This window comes from Pelobates fuscus, chromosome 7 (assembly GCF_036172605.1).
Source record: "Pelobates fuscus isolate aPelFus1 chromosome 7, aPelFus1.pri, whole genome shotgun sequence".
Lineage (NCBI taxonomy): Eukaryota > Metazoa > Chordata > Amphibia > Anura > Pelobatidae > Pelobates > Pelobates fuscus.
Genome location: NC_086323.1, coordinates 55597113 through 55612448, shown reverse-complemented (window position 1 = coordinate 55612448; position 15336 = coordinate 55597113). Strand labels below are relative to the sequence as shown.

Sequence of the window (15336 nt, the reverse complement as noted above, 5' to 3'; positions counted from 1 at the left end):
AAAACCCGTAAGGTAATAACATCTTTAAAACCTCCTTCAATGTAAAAAAAGAACACAACCTTGAACAAAATGTTAGATCCAGTCAGCAAGATAACTGGCGTCAAAATGAATTTACAGTGATATCTTTTATACCGCTGTTATCACTTCCTGTACGAGGCCAATGTGGTTGAGTGTGTCAGATTTATGATTTTTAATCCCCTAACCCACTACAAGGAGGATAGGGTAAGGAGCAAGATGGCTGCTCCCTTCGCTTCTCTACAGCATGTACTTCACATAAAGGATACACGTGGGACCTTGAGAGCAGTACATTGGGAAATTTAAAGGAAAAGCATTTTTTTCTTCTCTGATTTCCCTACTACAACTGATATGGAAGAGGTTTTTAAGGACTTAAAGTATGTGATAAAAACTTGAGTGTTAGTAACATTTGCTGTCAAGACCTGGCATTATACATACACAGGGTTATTCACTAAAGTCAGAATTCATGGTGAATTCAAAGTAAATTTCTTATTTAAGGTTAAAATAGCTGAACTGGAAAAATTCCATAATGCAGCTAGAATACCTTCCAACACGGGGTGGTATGGAAACAGGATTGGTCACCAAGTAATCGTCACCAGTGGTGCACCTAGTGACACAACTATAATGGGTGGGCCCACCTGGGAATTGTCCTTACCCGCAAACTGAAGGGGCATATCAATTACGTGTCAAGCATACCAAACTGACAGACAGCCGTCCAGCCATATCCTCCATTTCTATCTTTTGAGTGTAACCCAATAAAGTGCATATTCATTATATATACCGTGTTGCACTGTTTTTTTGTTTTTTGTTTCTTTTATATGTGCCATTCATCTCTTGACAAGGAACCAATACCACATAGATGGGCCTGAATTTTCAGTTATCCTGTGAGTGTAACCTTGAAAACTCACTCTTATTGGTGTCTATACTCTATTACCCTATGAGTTTCTTTTCTCTTTTGTAGATATTTTTCAGTTGTTTTGTTTTTCATATTGGTACCTAATGGGATTCTTGCAAATATGCTGGCACTGTGGATGAAATGAATAACTTTAAATGACTATTGAATAGCAACTTTTATTTCAAGGACTTACAATTTTGTGCTACTTATACAATATTGATACATAGTTTTTTATACAACCTTCAATGACTGTTTATGGATTATAGGGTAATTTTCTGTTTATTGTATTTATCTAGTGTTGTAGGTTGTTAGGTTATTATATTGTTTACCCATTTATTCTCTTAGCTATATATGTAATCAAATTTCCCCTAGGTGCTCCACTGTTACATACGTTTAATTTTTCAGTTGTATTTTAGTATTTTGAGGTTATTATATCTACAAATTGTATATGAAAGGGTAATTTCCATTTCATTTTTTTTTTTTTGCCACAAACGCACTGCACTTTTAAGTGGTTATAAGTGTTTTTGGGGGGGAAGAGCTTAGTGCCGGAGCCGACCACACGCGTTATCCCGCCGAGGAAAACTTTGAGAAACCTGCAAAACTTTGGGGTAACCTGCGACAAGCGGACCCACACACGACACCCCACCGACTCCGGAGAGGGGTAGCAACAGCCCCATGCCTTTTTTATACCCGAAAACGGGTCAGAAAGACAGACGCACATCTCGGGCCTACCTTGGCTACACAGCCACACGGACCGCCGCAAGGGAACTAGAGGCTGAGCTGGCTGAAATATATTACTCTGACTGGCCACCCGACCATCTCCCAAAGCCCACAACGGACATGGGCCCCAAAACCCAGAAATCACAGCCGGGCCCCAGCAAAGAATCCCACGACATAGGGGAGATGCTGCAGCGTCCGAACTCCAAGATGGCGACCAGGCCAGAAGCTGGTGAACTCAGATCAGACCCCCAAACAGGTACAACCACCCCTGGGGACTCACCCATCATGTCACCTGCCATGACACCCCTAGAGGCAATGGCAAACGAAGACCCACAAGCTCCGGCCACCAAGCAGGATATTGCCAACCTCCTGCGGGAACTCAGACAAATGACAGCAGCAGACCTGGACGCAGTCCGCACCTAGATACAGGCAGTTAGTGCACGCACGCAGACTACAGAAACAGAGGTCCAAGACCTCAAGCGAGAGGTGCAAGAGGTGAAAGACCAAATGCACAACCTGCTGCATTCACACACTTCCCTGACACTAAGAGTAGATTTAGCTGAGGACCGCAAGCGATGTGCCAACATTAAACTCAGAGGGGTGCCAGACACCATAGATCAGGCAGAACTGCCACACTACCTAAGACGGCTTATGGACTCACTCCTACCACATTCGCAAGCCAAGAAAATTCAGATGGAAGGGTGCTATAGGATAAACATGTCACAACAGGCCCCCTCCAATGCCAGCCGAGACATAATTATACGCTACCAGTCTGTGGCGGACAGGACTCGTATCCTAGCAGCAGTAAGGGGCAAAACTCCCCTGGACTTTGAAAATTCCAAACTGACGTTTTTCAAGATCTCACCAGGAACACACTGCACTGGCGGAGGTCCTTGGGTTCAATCACGAGCAGACTACGGGAACACCGAGTGGAGTACTGATGGACCTTACCGCGAGCACTCACAGCCAAAACGGCCGACGGCAGGGAGCTGAGACTCACCACTATAACAGACGCGGCAGCATTCCTACAAACTCTTGGACTAAACCCATGCTCAGAGGAACCCACCACCTCCTCCGACACCCAATCCGTGGACCTGAGCCGAGCGAGATCTTCAACGCCAAGAGGAAAAGAAATTTTGAGGGCAGCGAACGCAACCTAACCACCAGCCAAGCACATTACTGCAACTGTTTACTTTGCTATTTTCCCTTTTACTAATTGTTAAGAGAATGTTCTTACTCGTGCCTCTACACGACACAAACCCACAGTAGCCACGCTTACCCTTACAGTCACGACACAAGGCGGCCGCAAAAGAGACTAGACCACCGAGCCGACCCCGCAACCCCCCCCCCGCAGTCCCCCAAGGTTAGGGGACACCATCGTACAAGTAGCAACGCAGGTACCTACCCCTATGCCGACTCTCTCGACTCACACACACAACCTAAACGCGCAATATATTCCCAAGTCGAGACACTTACTGACTGGACCGGACTTCACACGGGCCAAAACCAACACCTGACCCTGAGGTACCACTTTCAAACGCCACCAACATACAAGTCACACGACTCACATATCAACTGGACACACACACGAGAAAAAAAAAAAGTAAGAGGTCTGAAAATGTATGATTGTACAAGTTCATGTTATATGGTTTTTGCCATATCACAACGTAATGAGTGAAAATGTTGACCTTGTAAACTTCCCTCAATAAAACAAAGATTGACAAAAAAAAAAAAGTGTTTTTGATCTAGGCCCATATGACTTATGACATTTTCCATTATTCTAACGTTAATTTTTTTTAATGGATTTTCTTATTATTTCTGGTTAATTTGCCACATCAATAAGGTGTTCATTTTATAAATCATGTAAAAGCAGCATTTGTTCCTCGATCTTTTTCCTTGTTTACTTTCTCATTACTATTCATTGGCTAAACTTAATTTATTTATTTGTCACTTGTCTTACCCACGTTTATTTCTGATAACAACACACAGCTGACCCATAAAGGATCTATTCCTTTTTATAACTGTATGAGTGAAAAAAAAATCTTTGTGCGTTATAGAATTTCTACTTCACCTGCTCTGACATCATAGGGATATAGTGACATCACTAGATTCTTATAACATCCCAGAATTATTTTGTTTTATTCTTTCAGAATCTCTTGCCCAAGGAAGGCTCTTTAAACCAGATATGCTTAGAACTTGTTTTTCCTTAATAAAGTATGAATAAAAATATTTCTTTATATAAGGGTAATGTGATTGTTTATTTAATAATTATGGGGAACTGTCCTAGTCATCCATGGATCAGATCTTGGATATCTACATATAAACTGTTATAACCTCACATACATATTTGAGTTTTTCTGTATAGCTGAGGCTCTGGAGTACTTTCTTGGATGGGATCTGAATGTTTAGTTCACAAGCAAACAGTATATCATGCATTATGAACTCTGGGCAAGGATTTTACAGAAATCGTAGATTTAGAATTGTCCTACTATGCGCTTCTGCTAGTAAAATATAATTAGATACATTTTGATGCTGAACACATCTCTTCCAAATGCAATTTTTGGCAGCTAACTCTATTAAGAGATTAAATAAAGTTTACAGAGGAAGGATGTTCAGTAAAAAAGTAATAGAACAAAATGGCACGATTTGAAGTTGGATGGTGTAAAATGAGGTAATGCTGTAAAATGCTGCTTTAAAGGAAGGGTCATTTTAGACCAATACTTTATAACTATTGAAGAATGGATAGGAAGGAGAAAGTGCATGAGTACAACCCCCACCATAGTCAATGATAGTATTACCATTTGGGGGTCGTGCATCTATCAGCACACAAGTCATGTTGATATACAATTATTTAAAATATCTCTTGGTATTGCTTCAACCTCAAAATATAGATTATATGGTCCTAAAAGATGGCATACATACCCAGTTCCACGTGCCACCTGAGAGAAGAAGCAAATCCCCGAAAAATAACCACATAGAGAAGAACTTACCGTATATACTCGAGTATAAGTCGACCCGAATATAAGCCGAGGCCCCTAATTTTACCCCAAAAAACTGGGAAAACTTATTGACTTGAGTATAAGACTAGGGTGGGAAATGCAGCAGCTACTAGTAAATTTCTAAATAAAATTAGATCCTAAAAAAATTATATTAATTGAATATTTATTTACAGTGTGTGTGTATATAATGAATGCAGTGTGTGCGTATGAGTGCAGTGCGTGTATGAGTGCAGTGCGTGTATGAGTGCAGTGTGTGTGCGTATATATTAATTGAATATTTATTTCCAGTGTGTGTATATAATGAATGCAGTGTGTGTGTATGAGTGCAGTGTGTGTGTGAGTGCAGTGTGTGTGTGAGTGCAGTGTGTGTGTGAGTGCAGTGTGTGTGTGAGTGCAGTGTGTGTATGAATGCAGTGTGTGTGAGTGCAGTGTGTGTATATGAATGAAGTGTGAGTGTGTGTGATGCAGTGTGTGTGATGCAGTGTGTGTGAGTGCAGTGTGTGTATATGAATGAAGTGTGAGTGTGTGTGATGCAGTGTGTGTTTGTGTATGTGTTGGTGGGGGTGGGCATTTTATATATTATTAATTATTATTTTTTTTATTTTTTTATATTATTATTTATTATTTTATTATTTTTAAATTTTTTTATATTATTATTTTTTTAATTTTTTTATATTATTATTTTTTTATATTATTATTTATTATTTAATTATTATTATTATTATTTTTTATTATATTTAAAAAAAAAATTTCGTCCCCCCTCCCTGCTTGATACATGGCAGGGAGGGGGGCTCCTTCCCTGGTGGTCCAGTGTCATTGGTAGTTCAGTGGGGGGGGAGAGGGGGGCTGTCAGAGAGTTTACTTACCTTTCCTGCAGCTCCTGTCAGCTCCCTCCTCCTCCGCGCGGTCTGTGCAGCTCCCTCTGTCAGCTCCCAGTGTAAGTCTCGCGACTTACACTGGGAGCTGACCGAGGTGCTGAACGGACGGCGCGGAGGAGGAGAGAGCTGACAGGAGCTGCAGGAAAGGTAAGTATAGCTCTGCCAACCCCCCTCTCCCCCCTGTCTGTATTATGGCAATGCAAATTGCCATAATACAGACTATGACTCGAGTATAAGCCGAGTTGGGGTTTTTCAGCACAAAAAATGTGCTGAAAAACTCGGCTTATACTCGAGTATATACAGCAAAACCTGAGTCACAACAGTCATCCAAATCTTGGCGGCCATCCTGTAACCAGTGCAGGGAGAGGCAATAGCCATTCCTAAAGAATAGGGTTTGTCATAAAATGGCCAGTTAGATACAACTTATTGAATATCATTGAGGGTTCAGTTGGCGCAGTTTCCTCCATGAAGGGAGAAAAGGCATCTACTTGGTAAAACCCAAGAGTTCTTTCCATAACATATTATGGCTCGAAAAATAATCTCCTTTGAGCTTGATCTCAGATCAAGATATGGGAAAGTTCTTTCAGATTGGGTTGTGATCTAGTCTTCTGGTAGAAGGAAGAGACATGGGGCTTTGGATTTTGGTCCATTCCAATGTCATCTTGTGCTGTCTGTTTTACTCTTCTGAAGGACTCAGGAGGGAGCATCACAGGGAATATCCAATTGTTTCACCAACTAGATACTGGCTTGTGGAGTAGTTCTAGGTGACAATGCAAGGAAATCTGTTTACTTCTGCTCTTATCTTTCCAATTATATATGAATGGGTGTTTTTACTTTTTAGTAAAATGTTTGATGTTGAGTTTTATGCATTGAGTTTTATCAAGCTTGGAAATAGTGCATCCAGCCTTCTCATAATTCTCCATCACATACTAATGCATTTTTACAGAGATAATACATTAAAAACAGATTTAACAAAAATTCTGAATTATTTTATGCTTCTGTTGTTGTTTCATTTTTTACTATTCTCTTTCTTCTCTGTCTCAAAATTTTCTCTTCTTTGTCATTCCCATCTTTTTTTTTTAGATTGCTTTTTTCCTTTATTTTTATTTTATTTTCTTCTGGCCTAAAATTTGAAATTCACATTAACGGGGCTATTCGCTAAAGTGTGAGAATTCAAGTTGAATTCAAAGTGAATTACACATTTTGAAAAATTGAAAAAGTTAACTATGCTTTCAGCTACTCTCCCCTTAAATTTGAACTTACTGTGAATTTTCCCTATAGTAACCCTATTCGTGAATAGACTTGATAGTGATTTTTTATTTTAAATAAAAAAAATAAAAATTACCAAAAAATATGAAAATATCACTTCAAATAATAAAAAAAAATTGTAAATTAATTTTTGATCTTTGAGGATTAGAATGTAGTTACATATCAATGTTTTGAACAGCTTTACAACTGCACTCTCTCTTTGTTGACCTCAGTAATTTCTGTTTAGACATTCTAATCTGGTTAAGAAAATATTAATTGCACTCAGAGAGGCTGCCAAAAAGCAATCCTCGTAAAGTGTTCTAATCCATAAACATATATATCAAGACCCAAGTGATTTCCACAGTTTTAATCTCCTACTCAAAACTCGTGCTGTTGGAGCTTGAGAGACGGAGTATGTGCGTTTGGATCGAAGCAGATTAATGCAGCTTGATATGAGAGTTGACAATTAGCTGCAAATCACCGGGGACTTTTTGATTTATATTGCTGGGTTTACATATACAGGAATATAAAGGCACAATAAGCACAAGGTAAATCAGGAAAATATATATCATTGCACAAGCTGAAATCCTACAACTCACTGGGATGATTTCATTAAAGGCTCAACTTTTTTTATTAGTAATACATCTAAAATTTCTCAGAACGGCCATGCCACAGGCTATATACCCCAACTCACACCCCTAAAATTAAAGTGCCCCCCTTTGTCCATTTGAAATGTTGGGAGGTATGGACAACTAAGGATTCCAGTAAGAACCTCAACTTCTCTAAGAACCCAAAGACGGTGAGATTTATTGTGGTGCAAGACATTGTTTGGTAGTGAAAAATCACATCTATTTCAGCAATGTTAATTGAGCAAATCTCCATACTAGCCAGCCTGTCGTCATCACTAGCTAGCAATTTGCATATCTTCAATATTAAAGCACCTTTAGAACACATGTCCATTTTAGTCTTCATTCTAGATTGGGATGCTTATACGAGGTGCATTGGTGCCATCTTTCAGCAAAATCTTTGTTATTCGAAGACTTTCACTTGTAGCGTTTACTTGATACATACAATCTGCTAACCCATCCAAGTCTCTCTCTCCTCCTCCTTCTCTCCTGGGTTAATTAATGTAATTGGCCACTGAAATTCTATTGGCACGGTAAGACGAGTGTCAGAAACACTGTGAGCAGCTGTGCTCCCATGCTGCTAACCATCAGGACCTTCCGTGCTCTATGGCAGCACTTAGGGAAGAGGAAAGGGAGTGGAAGGGCTCGGTGCCCAGACATTGATATGATCTCCATATATTCCCCAGTCACAGTGAGCAGTGGCAGTCTGCGTACCCACACATTATACTCGTAATGCTTTTGTGTATATCTTTTGTGCTATAATCCAAGTGCAATTACACAGTATATTAACACAGTCTAAACACCACTTGGGAAAGCCTTTTTTTCTTATTTGATAACCTGTTCTTATTTTTGGAACCATTTTCATAAAACCTCCAAAATCTCCAATGAAATCTATTGTTAAAAGTAGTGTTTAGATTACTGGAAAACAAAATAATTGCATATGGTCAAACTGTGTTGACATTGAATTACCTTGGACTCTGTAGCATACTAAGTACTAAAGATCAAAATAAATAATTACACCATGTTTTCCCTAAAGTTTACCTCCAACCTTAAATGATAAATTGTCACAATTTTTCCCCGCTGTGGTTTCAAAATTAAAAAAAAACTTTTGAGTAAAATGACATATAGACCTTGGTTCAGTCTGTTTTTGTGACGTGGACACTACACGTTTGTATTGTACATATGTACATTCTTTACATGCGTGGTGTGTTGTTTCCTTGACATTCTTGAGGGTACTGTTGTGGTCATAGCGACCGTATATTACCCGTGACTTAGTTGGACTGGACACATTTTTGTTTTCTTTTTTATGTTATACTACTAAACTCAAAAATGTGAATGTTAAATGTTTAAAATGCACTAAAAAAAATGTCATGATAATCTGTCTGATTCATTAATGTTGCTACCATGTATGACAGGCCACTTGTACTTTGCATTCACAATAAAAACAGTTTCTAAAAAAAAACAAAAAACAAAAAAAAAATGTGCATTGACCCCTATTTCTGTTTTTAAAGGGCTCATTAAAGATGTGCAGGATTTATGCTGTTTTTGTTCCTGGGAGTAATGTTGTTCTACAAAATATTTTTTGTCTTTGCTATAAACATGTTTTGCCCCACTGATCCCAGGGTAAAATGTGTTTGTTTGCCATTTTTAAAACACAAATAAAAGAACATGTATGGGAAGCATTTCCCCTACAGTTGAAATCCTACTTATAAAGCTATTACCAGTCGGAACCCTCGAACTGACTGAGGTTGGCGAATAATATATTGCGGGAGTTTAAACACGTGCTTGATCCCAATGAATTCTCCTCCCTGGAAGAATTGACCATTAAACCTGTGATGCATATTCTATTGATGCCAACTATGCCAACATCAGGAAACTGGGCAAAGCCAAAGACGTTATGACTTCTCAGAAAAGAGTAACAATTCTTTAGGTTATTCATTCGTGTATGCCTGAAGGACAAAATTGATTGCTTAACCATTCTGTTTAAGTGTACAGTGAAATGGCACAACACCCTCAAATAAACTGACTTACAGACAAGAGGTTGAGATATTCCAGGAAATCAATATTATATCCTGGCCAATAATTTTATTACAGTTTGTTTTGGGGTTTATAGCAGACCAGGCTCAGTGCTCGTGTTGTTTTTAATTAAAACTCATATTTCAACAATACATAGCAATGTGCCTTCATGGAGAACAGTGTAGAGACGATCCATTTACCGAACCTTACTTTATTTTGTATTTCTTTTCTGAGCTGTGCAACTGCTAGGATACTTTGTTGCTCTTTATTAGTTATAATATTATTTTGATATCCATCCGAGCATGGAAATAAAGAATAAATAAATAAATAGGTTTGCAACTAGTGATGCAAATTATGGACACCAATTTTTTTAACATTAGTCAGTCAGAAATGAAAACGGTCGAGGCAGGCAGCCAGGCCATACATTCTCCAATGCTCACTCCTAGATTGCCATATTTATTTTTAGTAAGTGACGTAGAGGTTCTGCCTGAGACTAGGAAACCCTTCACTACATGGAGGTTATCAATACATTATTACGCTATTATTACAAGGTATAATTGCGTGGAATTGATGATGTAACCATCTCTACAGTCTGGGATTTTAACACATGGTCTGTCCATTAAAATAATGACTGTAAAAACAAACCCCTCCCAAAAAACAACAACAGAAATACGGTTAAATGCCTCCCACAATTTTATGTTAAAATTATGGGATAAAAAGAGTGGTGCTTCTCAAAAGGTGTATCAGCCAGCAGGTGGTGGAGCATGACACTAATCATGCAGTCCAATGTTTTGTTCTGTAATATAGTGTTAACAGTTACAGATAAAGGGACTTTGCCTTCACCCACAAAGGTCATCACAATCCATGATTCCAGAATTAGTGGTGTGCTTAATTAAACTGAATAAAGCAACATTTTGGTTACATAAAAGGTCACACTGATGGAAAAGTTACCTTATTGGGTGCAATGAATCTTGTCAGGATTAATAAAGACTGTCAGACATCCAGTATTCCGAATGCTATTGTATTTTTGTACATGAATAGCACATTCTATCACGGGGTGGGTAACCATCCACACTCCAGATGTTGTGGATAACATCTCTTATAATGCTCTTACAAGCATAATGCTGGCAAAACATCTGGGGAGATGTAGTCCACAACATCTGGAGTGCTGAAAGTTGCACATGGGTCTTTTACACCAGTGTCCCAAAGACACAAGACATCAGATAAATACTGGTTATTAAGAGACTTGAGTCACAAACAGGAAACTAATACCAGACTGAAGATCTGGTGGAAGGTACTGTTATTTGCACAAAACCTTCATTGAGTATCTATAAGCAGGTTTCTAATAGTTTATGTTGCTTGCAGACATACATCTTGGCTATTAGTCCAATAAGTAAGATGAAGAGTTATAAATACAAGTAATCTGTAAAGAGAAAACAAGTTGAGAATTTCATGCAAAAAGTAATTTTCTTCAATTTGTTTTTAGTAATTTGCTATTCATTTGCATATATGTAAGCACGTAGCATTCAATAATCAAAATTTCTAATTTTGGTTTAAATAAACGTAAATGTACAGATCATTTATGCCATTTATTGTCTCTTTTACTTTTTAGACCAATGATGCCTTAGGAGCCACATGGAACTGGCTTTATTTCATTCCACTCATTATCATCGGATCTTTCTTTGTCCTGAACCTCGTTCTGGGAGTGCTGTCCGGGTAAGAGCAAAGAATATTTTTTTGTTTTACTTTGTGCTTGCTGTGTTTAGATTGATTATGTATAGATATATCACTTTTTTAGTACATGATGTTCTCCTGTTGCACACCGTGTGTGACTGAAGCACAAATAATCTCACCACATGGTACTTTTTCTAGAAATATTGAAGTCTTTAGATGTGCATATGTTTAAACATATTGTATTGAAGGCAAAACACGCCTGTATTTCTAACTACATCTTAAAATAAAATGTTAGAGTCCTTAATGTGTATGTGTTTATGAGGGGAAACTTGAACACCTCTGTGCCACTCTTTGTTGAATAGTCTAAGTAGTTTTGGTGATTTCCAGGAAAATCCCACACTACCTAGAAAAGTCAGAGGCATCAAACTGATTTATAACACAAGCCCACAACACATTAAAAAGAAACACTTTAATCTTGTTGTAGTGAAAATATGTAAAAGCCTTATCTTGGAAATGTGGGTCTTAAGAAGCAGACATAGAAATTCAGTATGATGAACTTCCAAGACACCCATAGTGTTCAACAGTAAAGACCAGTAATATCTGGAACAAAGGTGCGAAAAAAGGTAGATCCCCAGATGTTGTAGAACTACAACCCCCATGATACTTTGCATGCCTTTAGAATGACAAAGCATCAAAGTAGTAGTTTTCAAACATCTTTTTTTTTTTTTTTTTTTAAACTACCTTTTAGGCACCCCTGAATCTACAATGTTCTAAAAGGTCAATTATCACTCTTGTTCTCCACTTGTGGCATCTCAAGATGGAGCTATGGCTGTTGTCCTTCATGATAATAATTTCTATGGGAGTGCAACCAGGGGAAGGGCCGGCCCAAAACAGTTCACTGCCTGGGTCCAAGGATGAAATGCTGCCCCCCTCCCCCCCAAATCCCACCCTAAAAACAACATGTGTGTTTTTGCAATGTGTGTGTGCTGGGGATAAAACATGTGTCTGTGTGCTTACTGGGAATCAAGTGTGTGTCTAACTGTGTGCTGGGGATGATATGTGTGTGTGTGTTTGCTGTGAATGAAGTGTGTGTTTGTGTGTGTACTGGGGATGAAGTGTGTGTCTCTGTGACTGCTATGGGTGTATTATGTGTCTGTGTGAGTGCTGGGGATGTAGTTTGTGTCTGGGTGTGTGATGGGAATGTAGTGTGTGTCTGTGTGTGCACTGCAGGCAATATACTTACCTATACACTGTGTATATGCATGTGTGTCAGTTTTTGTATCTGTGTGTCTGTATCTGTATGTGGCAGTGTTTGTATCTGTGTGTCTGTATATCTGCACGTGTATCAGTGTGTCTGTGCAACTGTATGTGTGTCTGTGCATCTGCATGTGTCTCAGTATATGTATCAAACATAGACACACATGCAGATATTGACATACATACAGATGAACACACATGCTGCAATAATAATAATAATAATAATAAGAATAACTAGTATTTATATAGCGCCTTTCTCCCAGTGGGATTCAAAGTGCTTTTCAGCGCACGCTCTCGGGATTAACCAAATCGGCAGCTGAATACAAAGACATACAGATACACAGACATACACACATACAGACAATGACACATACAGATACACACACTACACACACAGATGCACACATTACACACATACAAAGACACACACAGATGCACACACTACACACATACAAACAGATACACACTGCATTTACAAGATACGCACACTACACACACACACAGATACACACACTACACACATACAAATTGAAATAGTGTATCAACATCGTGGAACCCCCCTCCCCATCGTGACACACAGATATACACACTCAGATACACACTGACACACACATCTTGACTCACAAATACACACACACTCAGATACACACAGTGATATATACACACACTTGCACCCACAGATACACACTGGTACACACACAAACCTTGACACACAGATACACACACTGACACACTCAGACACACATACTCTTTGACAGACACACATACACTCTCACTGACAAACACACATACTATTTTACAGACATACATACAAACACATATACACTCACTGACAAGAACAGTTACATTCTCAATGACGAACACATTCACTCTCACTGACAAGCACACATATACTCTTTGACAGACACACAAACACATACAAACTCCACCCAGCCCTCCTTCCTTTAGGAGTGCTGGCATGGAGTCCCTGGGGTCTAGTGGGGCTGCTGAGCGGCTGGCATGCTGGTGGCAAGGGAGGAGTGATCTCCCTGCTCAGCTCCCTTGCGCACTTCTTAGTGATGCCGTAGCCCGAGTGAGATCACTACTCACTGCTCCCTCGCCGCCCGCAGCCATTTTAATTTTGAAACTTTAGGCGGAACTCCAATTGGGGTTCCACGGAACCCCAGGGTTCCGCTGAACACCAATTGGGAAACGCTGGTCTAGAGGCATTATTGTGAATGGCCAGTTCCAGGGGTGTAGTGCTTAAATTGGATCTGGAGTTGAAGCGCATATGTTATTAATTAATTTTGTAAGAATTACAAATCTGCATCATGCATATAAAAAATTTTTTTTTTTTTTTATAATCCCATTTTTAACAGATGGTTGCATCTCATGCACACATGCATGCGATATTGTGTCCTTTTAAAATGTGAGCAAGACAGTCAGCAAATTGTGTAAATGCCACATATGTATTTCTGGATCACGTTTATTTTTATAAGCAAAAATGACATAATTCACAGTGCTTAGAGTAAAATAAGCCTCTGCAGGATATCATTGGTTTTAACAAACCATTGTAGCATACATTTTCATAACCTTGTTTTGAACACAACTACACTGAAAAAAATGTAATTTCCTATAATGCAGCAATGCTAAACATGTTAGAGGTAAACTGATACCCCCCTTAGGAAGCCTAGTTAAAATTCAGTGCCAGCCCTGAACTGCACAAAACCCTATTACCTGCTTACTGAAATCAATTTACTGTTAGTAATATTACATTCTTAATTCTCAACACGCCTCTTTATAAGTCTGCACCACTACACAACCTGCTGATTTTGTATCACAAAACCCCAGCACATAACCCTGTTGTTCTTGTGAAAATTAATTGCTACAACACGAGTTTTTAGTGGCACATAATAGCACCATATTTATAAACAATGAAAATCCATAATTTTTGGAAGGAAAAAAAAAAACATAATCATGTACAAATATATATATTAGTCTTTGCAATAGAGCATAATGTGAACAAATCAAGTACATTTCGCTGAGAGACACATTTGTATTGTGAGACATCACGTTGTGTATTGTAAGCCTAGACAGCTCTTTACATGTGTGTAGGATGCAATAGAAGTCTGTGCGTGTGTGCAACCCTTTATCACTGTGTGTGCCTAGAAGAAGCTGTGCCTTTTCTCAATATCAGTGTGTGATGAATACTAAAATCCCAGCACAGAAATGTTTTAAGTGGGGTGGCCGACCGGCTCATAGCTTTATGGTTCTATAGTAAAGGTATTGTGAGTCGCTTTAGACCATATGACTTAACCTTTGCACAGTAACTACCATGATTTGGAATTAGAAGATTACAGGGCTCAGGTTAGTGAAGTAGGTCCTTCCAAGTATTGGGGACAGGTGCTCTGCGTTCATATCGGGGTCCGTCTGAGCATGTGCATGTTTTAGTTTCTTATGCACGTTGAATACTATAAAGTTTCAGTAAGGTAGTCAGTGCTGTGTATTCTTTATAATTCTCCTTTCCATATGCCCCACTCCAAGCCCTTCTTAAACTATATTTACATGCAATACATGCCTTGTTATGATGGCATATTATGGTGATATTCCCTTCCTGTAAAATCAGACCATAGGGAAATGGAGAGACATCTGTACTACTCAGTGTAGACCACTTGTGTTCCTCCTTTTATCTCGGACAACGTTTTCCTTCCTTCTTCCTCAAAACTGTGTCTTTGTGTTACAATGCCATGCAGATGTATTTTTCCAGGCAATTAGAGAACAACATTGTGACAATTTCATGTGCAAATACACCTTACAAATAAACCCAGTAAAAGAGTAAGGAAGTTTGTAAAACTCAAGGCAGGAGAAGGTAAGATTGTGAAGTATAATGCTATTTGCTAATAGATCTTATCTAATCTTATTAATGAATAAAAAGTGGAGATGCACATTAGCATGACAAAAGAATGTATAATTAAATGGGGACCATTTTTTCTCTACATTTATTTTTTAAACATTATATTTAGGTATCC

The 15336-nt window shown here is 38.7% G+C and overlaps 1 protein-coding gene across 7 annotated transcripts in view; it reads left to right on the top strand.

Moving 5' to 3' along the window:
* CACNA1E (calcium voltage-gated channel subunit alpha1 E) overlaps positions 1 to 15336 on the top strand; it is a 738678-nt gene that overhangs the window by 600313 nt on the left and 123029 nt on the right. For all 7 annotated transcript variants that reach the window (XM_063428300.1, XM_063428305.1, XM_063428301.1 and 4 more), the window contains one exon: positions 11010 to 11113. In XM_063428300.1, coding sequence (XP_063284370.1) covers positions 11010 to 11113 — 104 coding nt within the window. The remainder of the gene's footprint in view (positions 1 to 11009; positions 11114 to 15336) is intronic.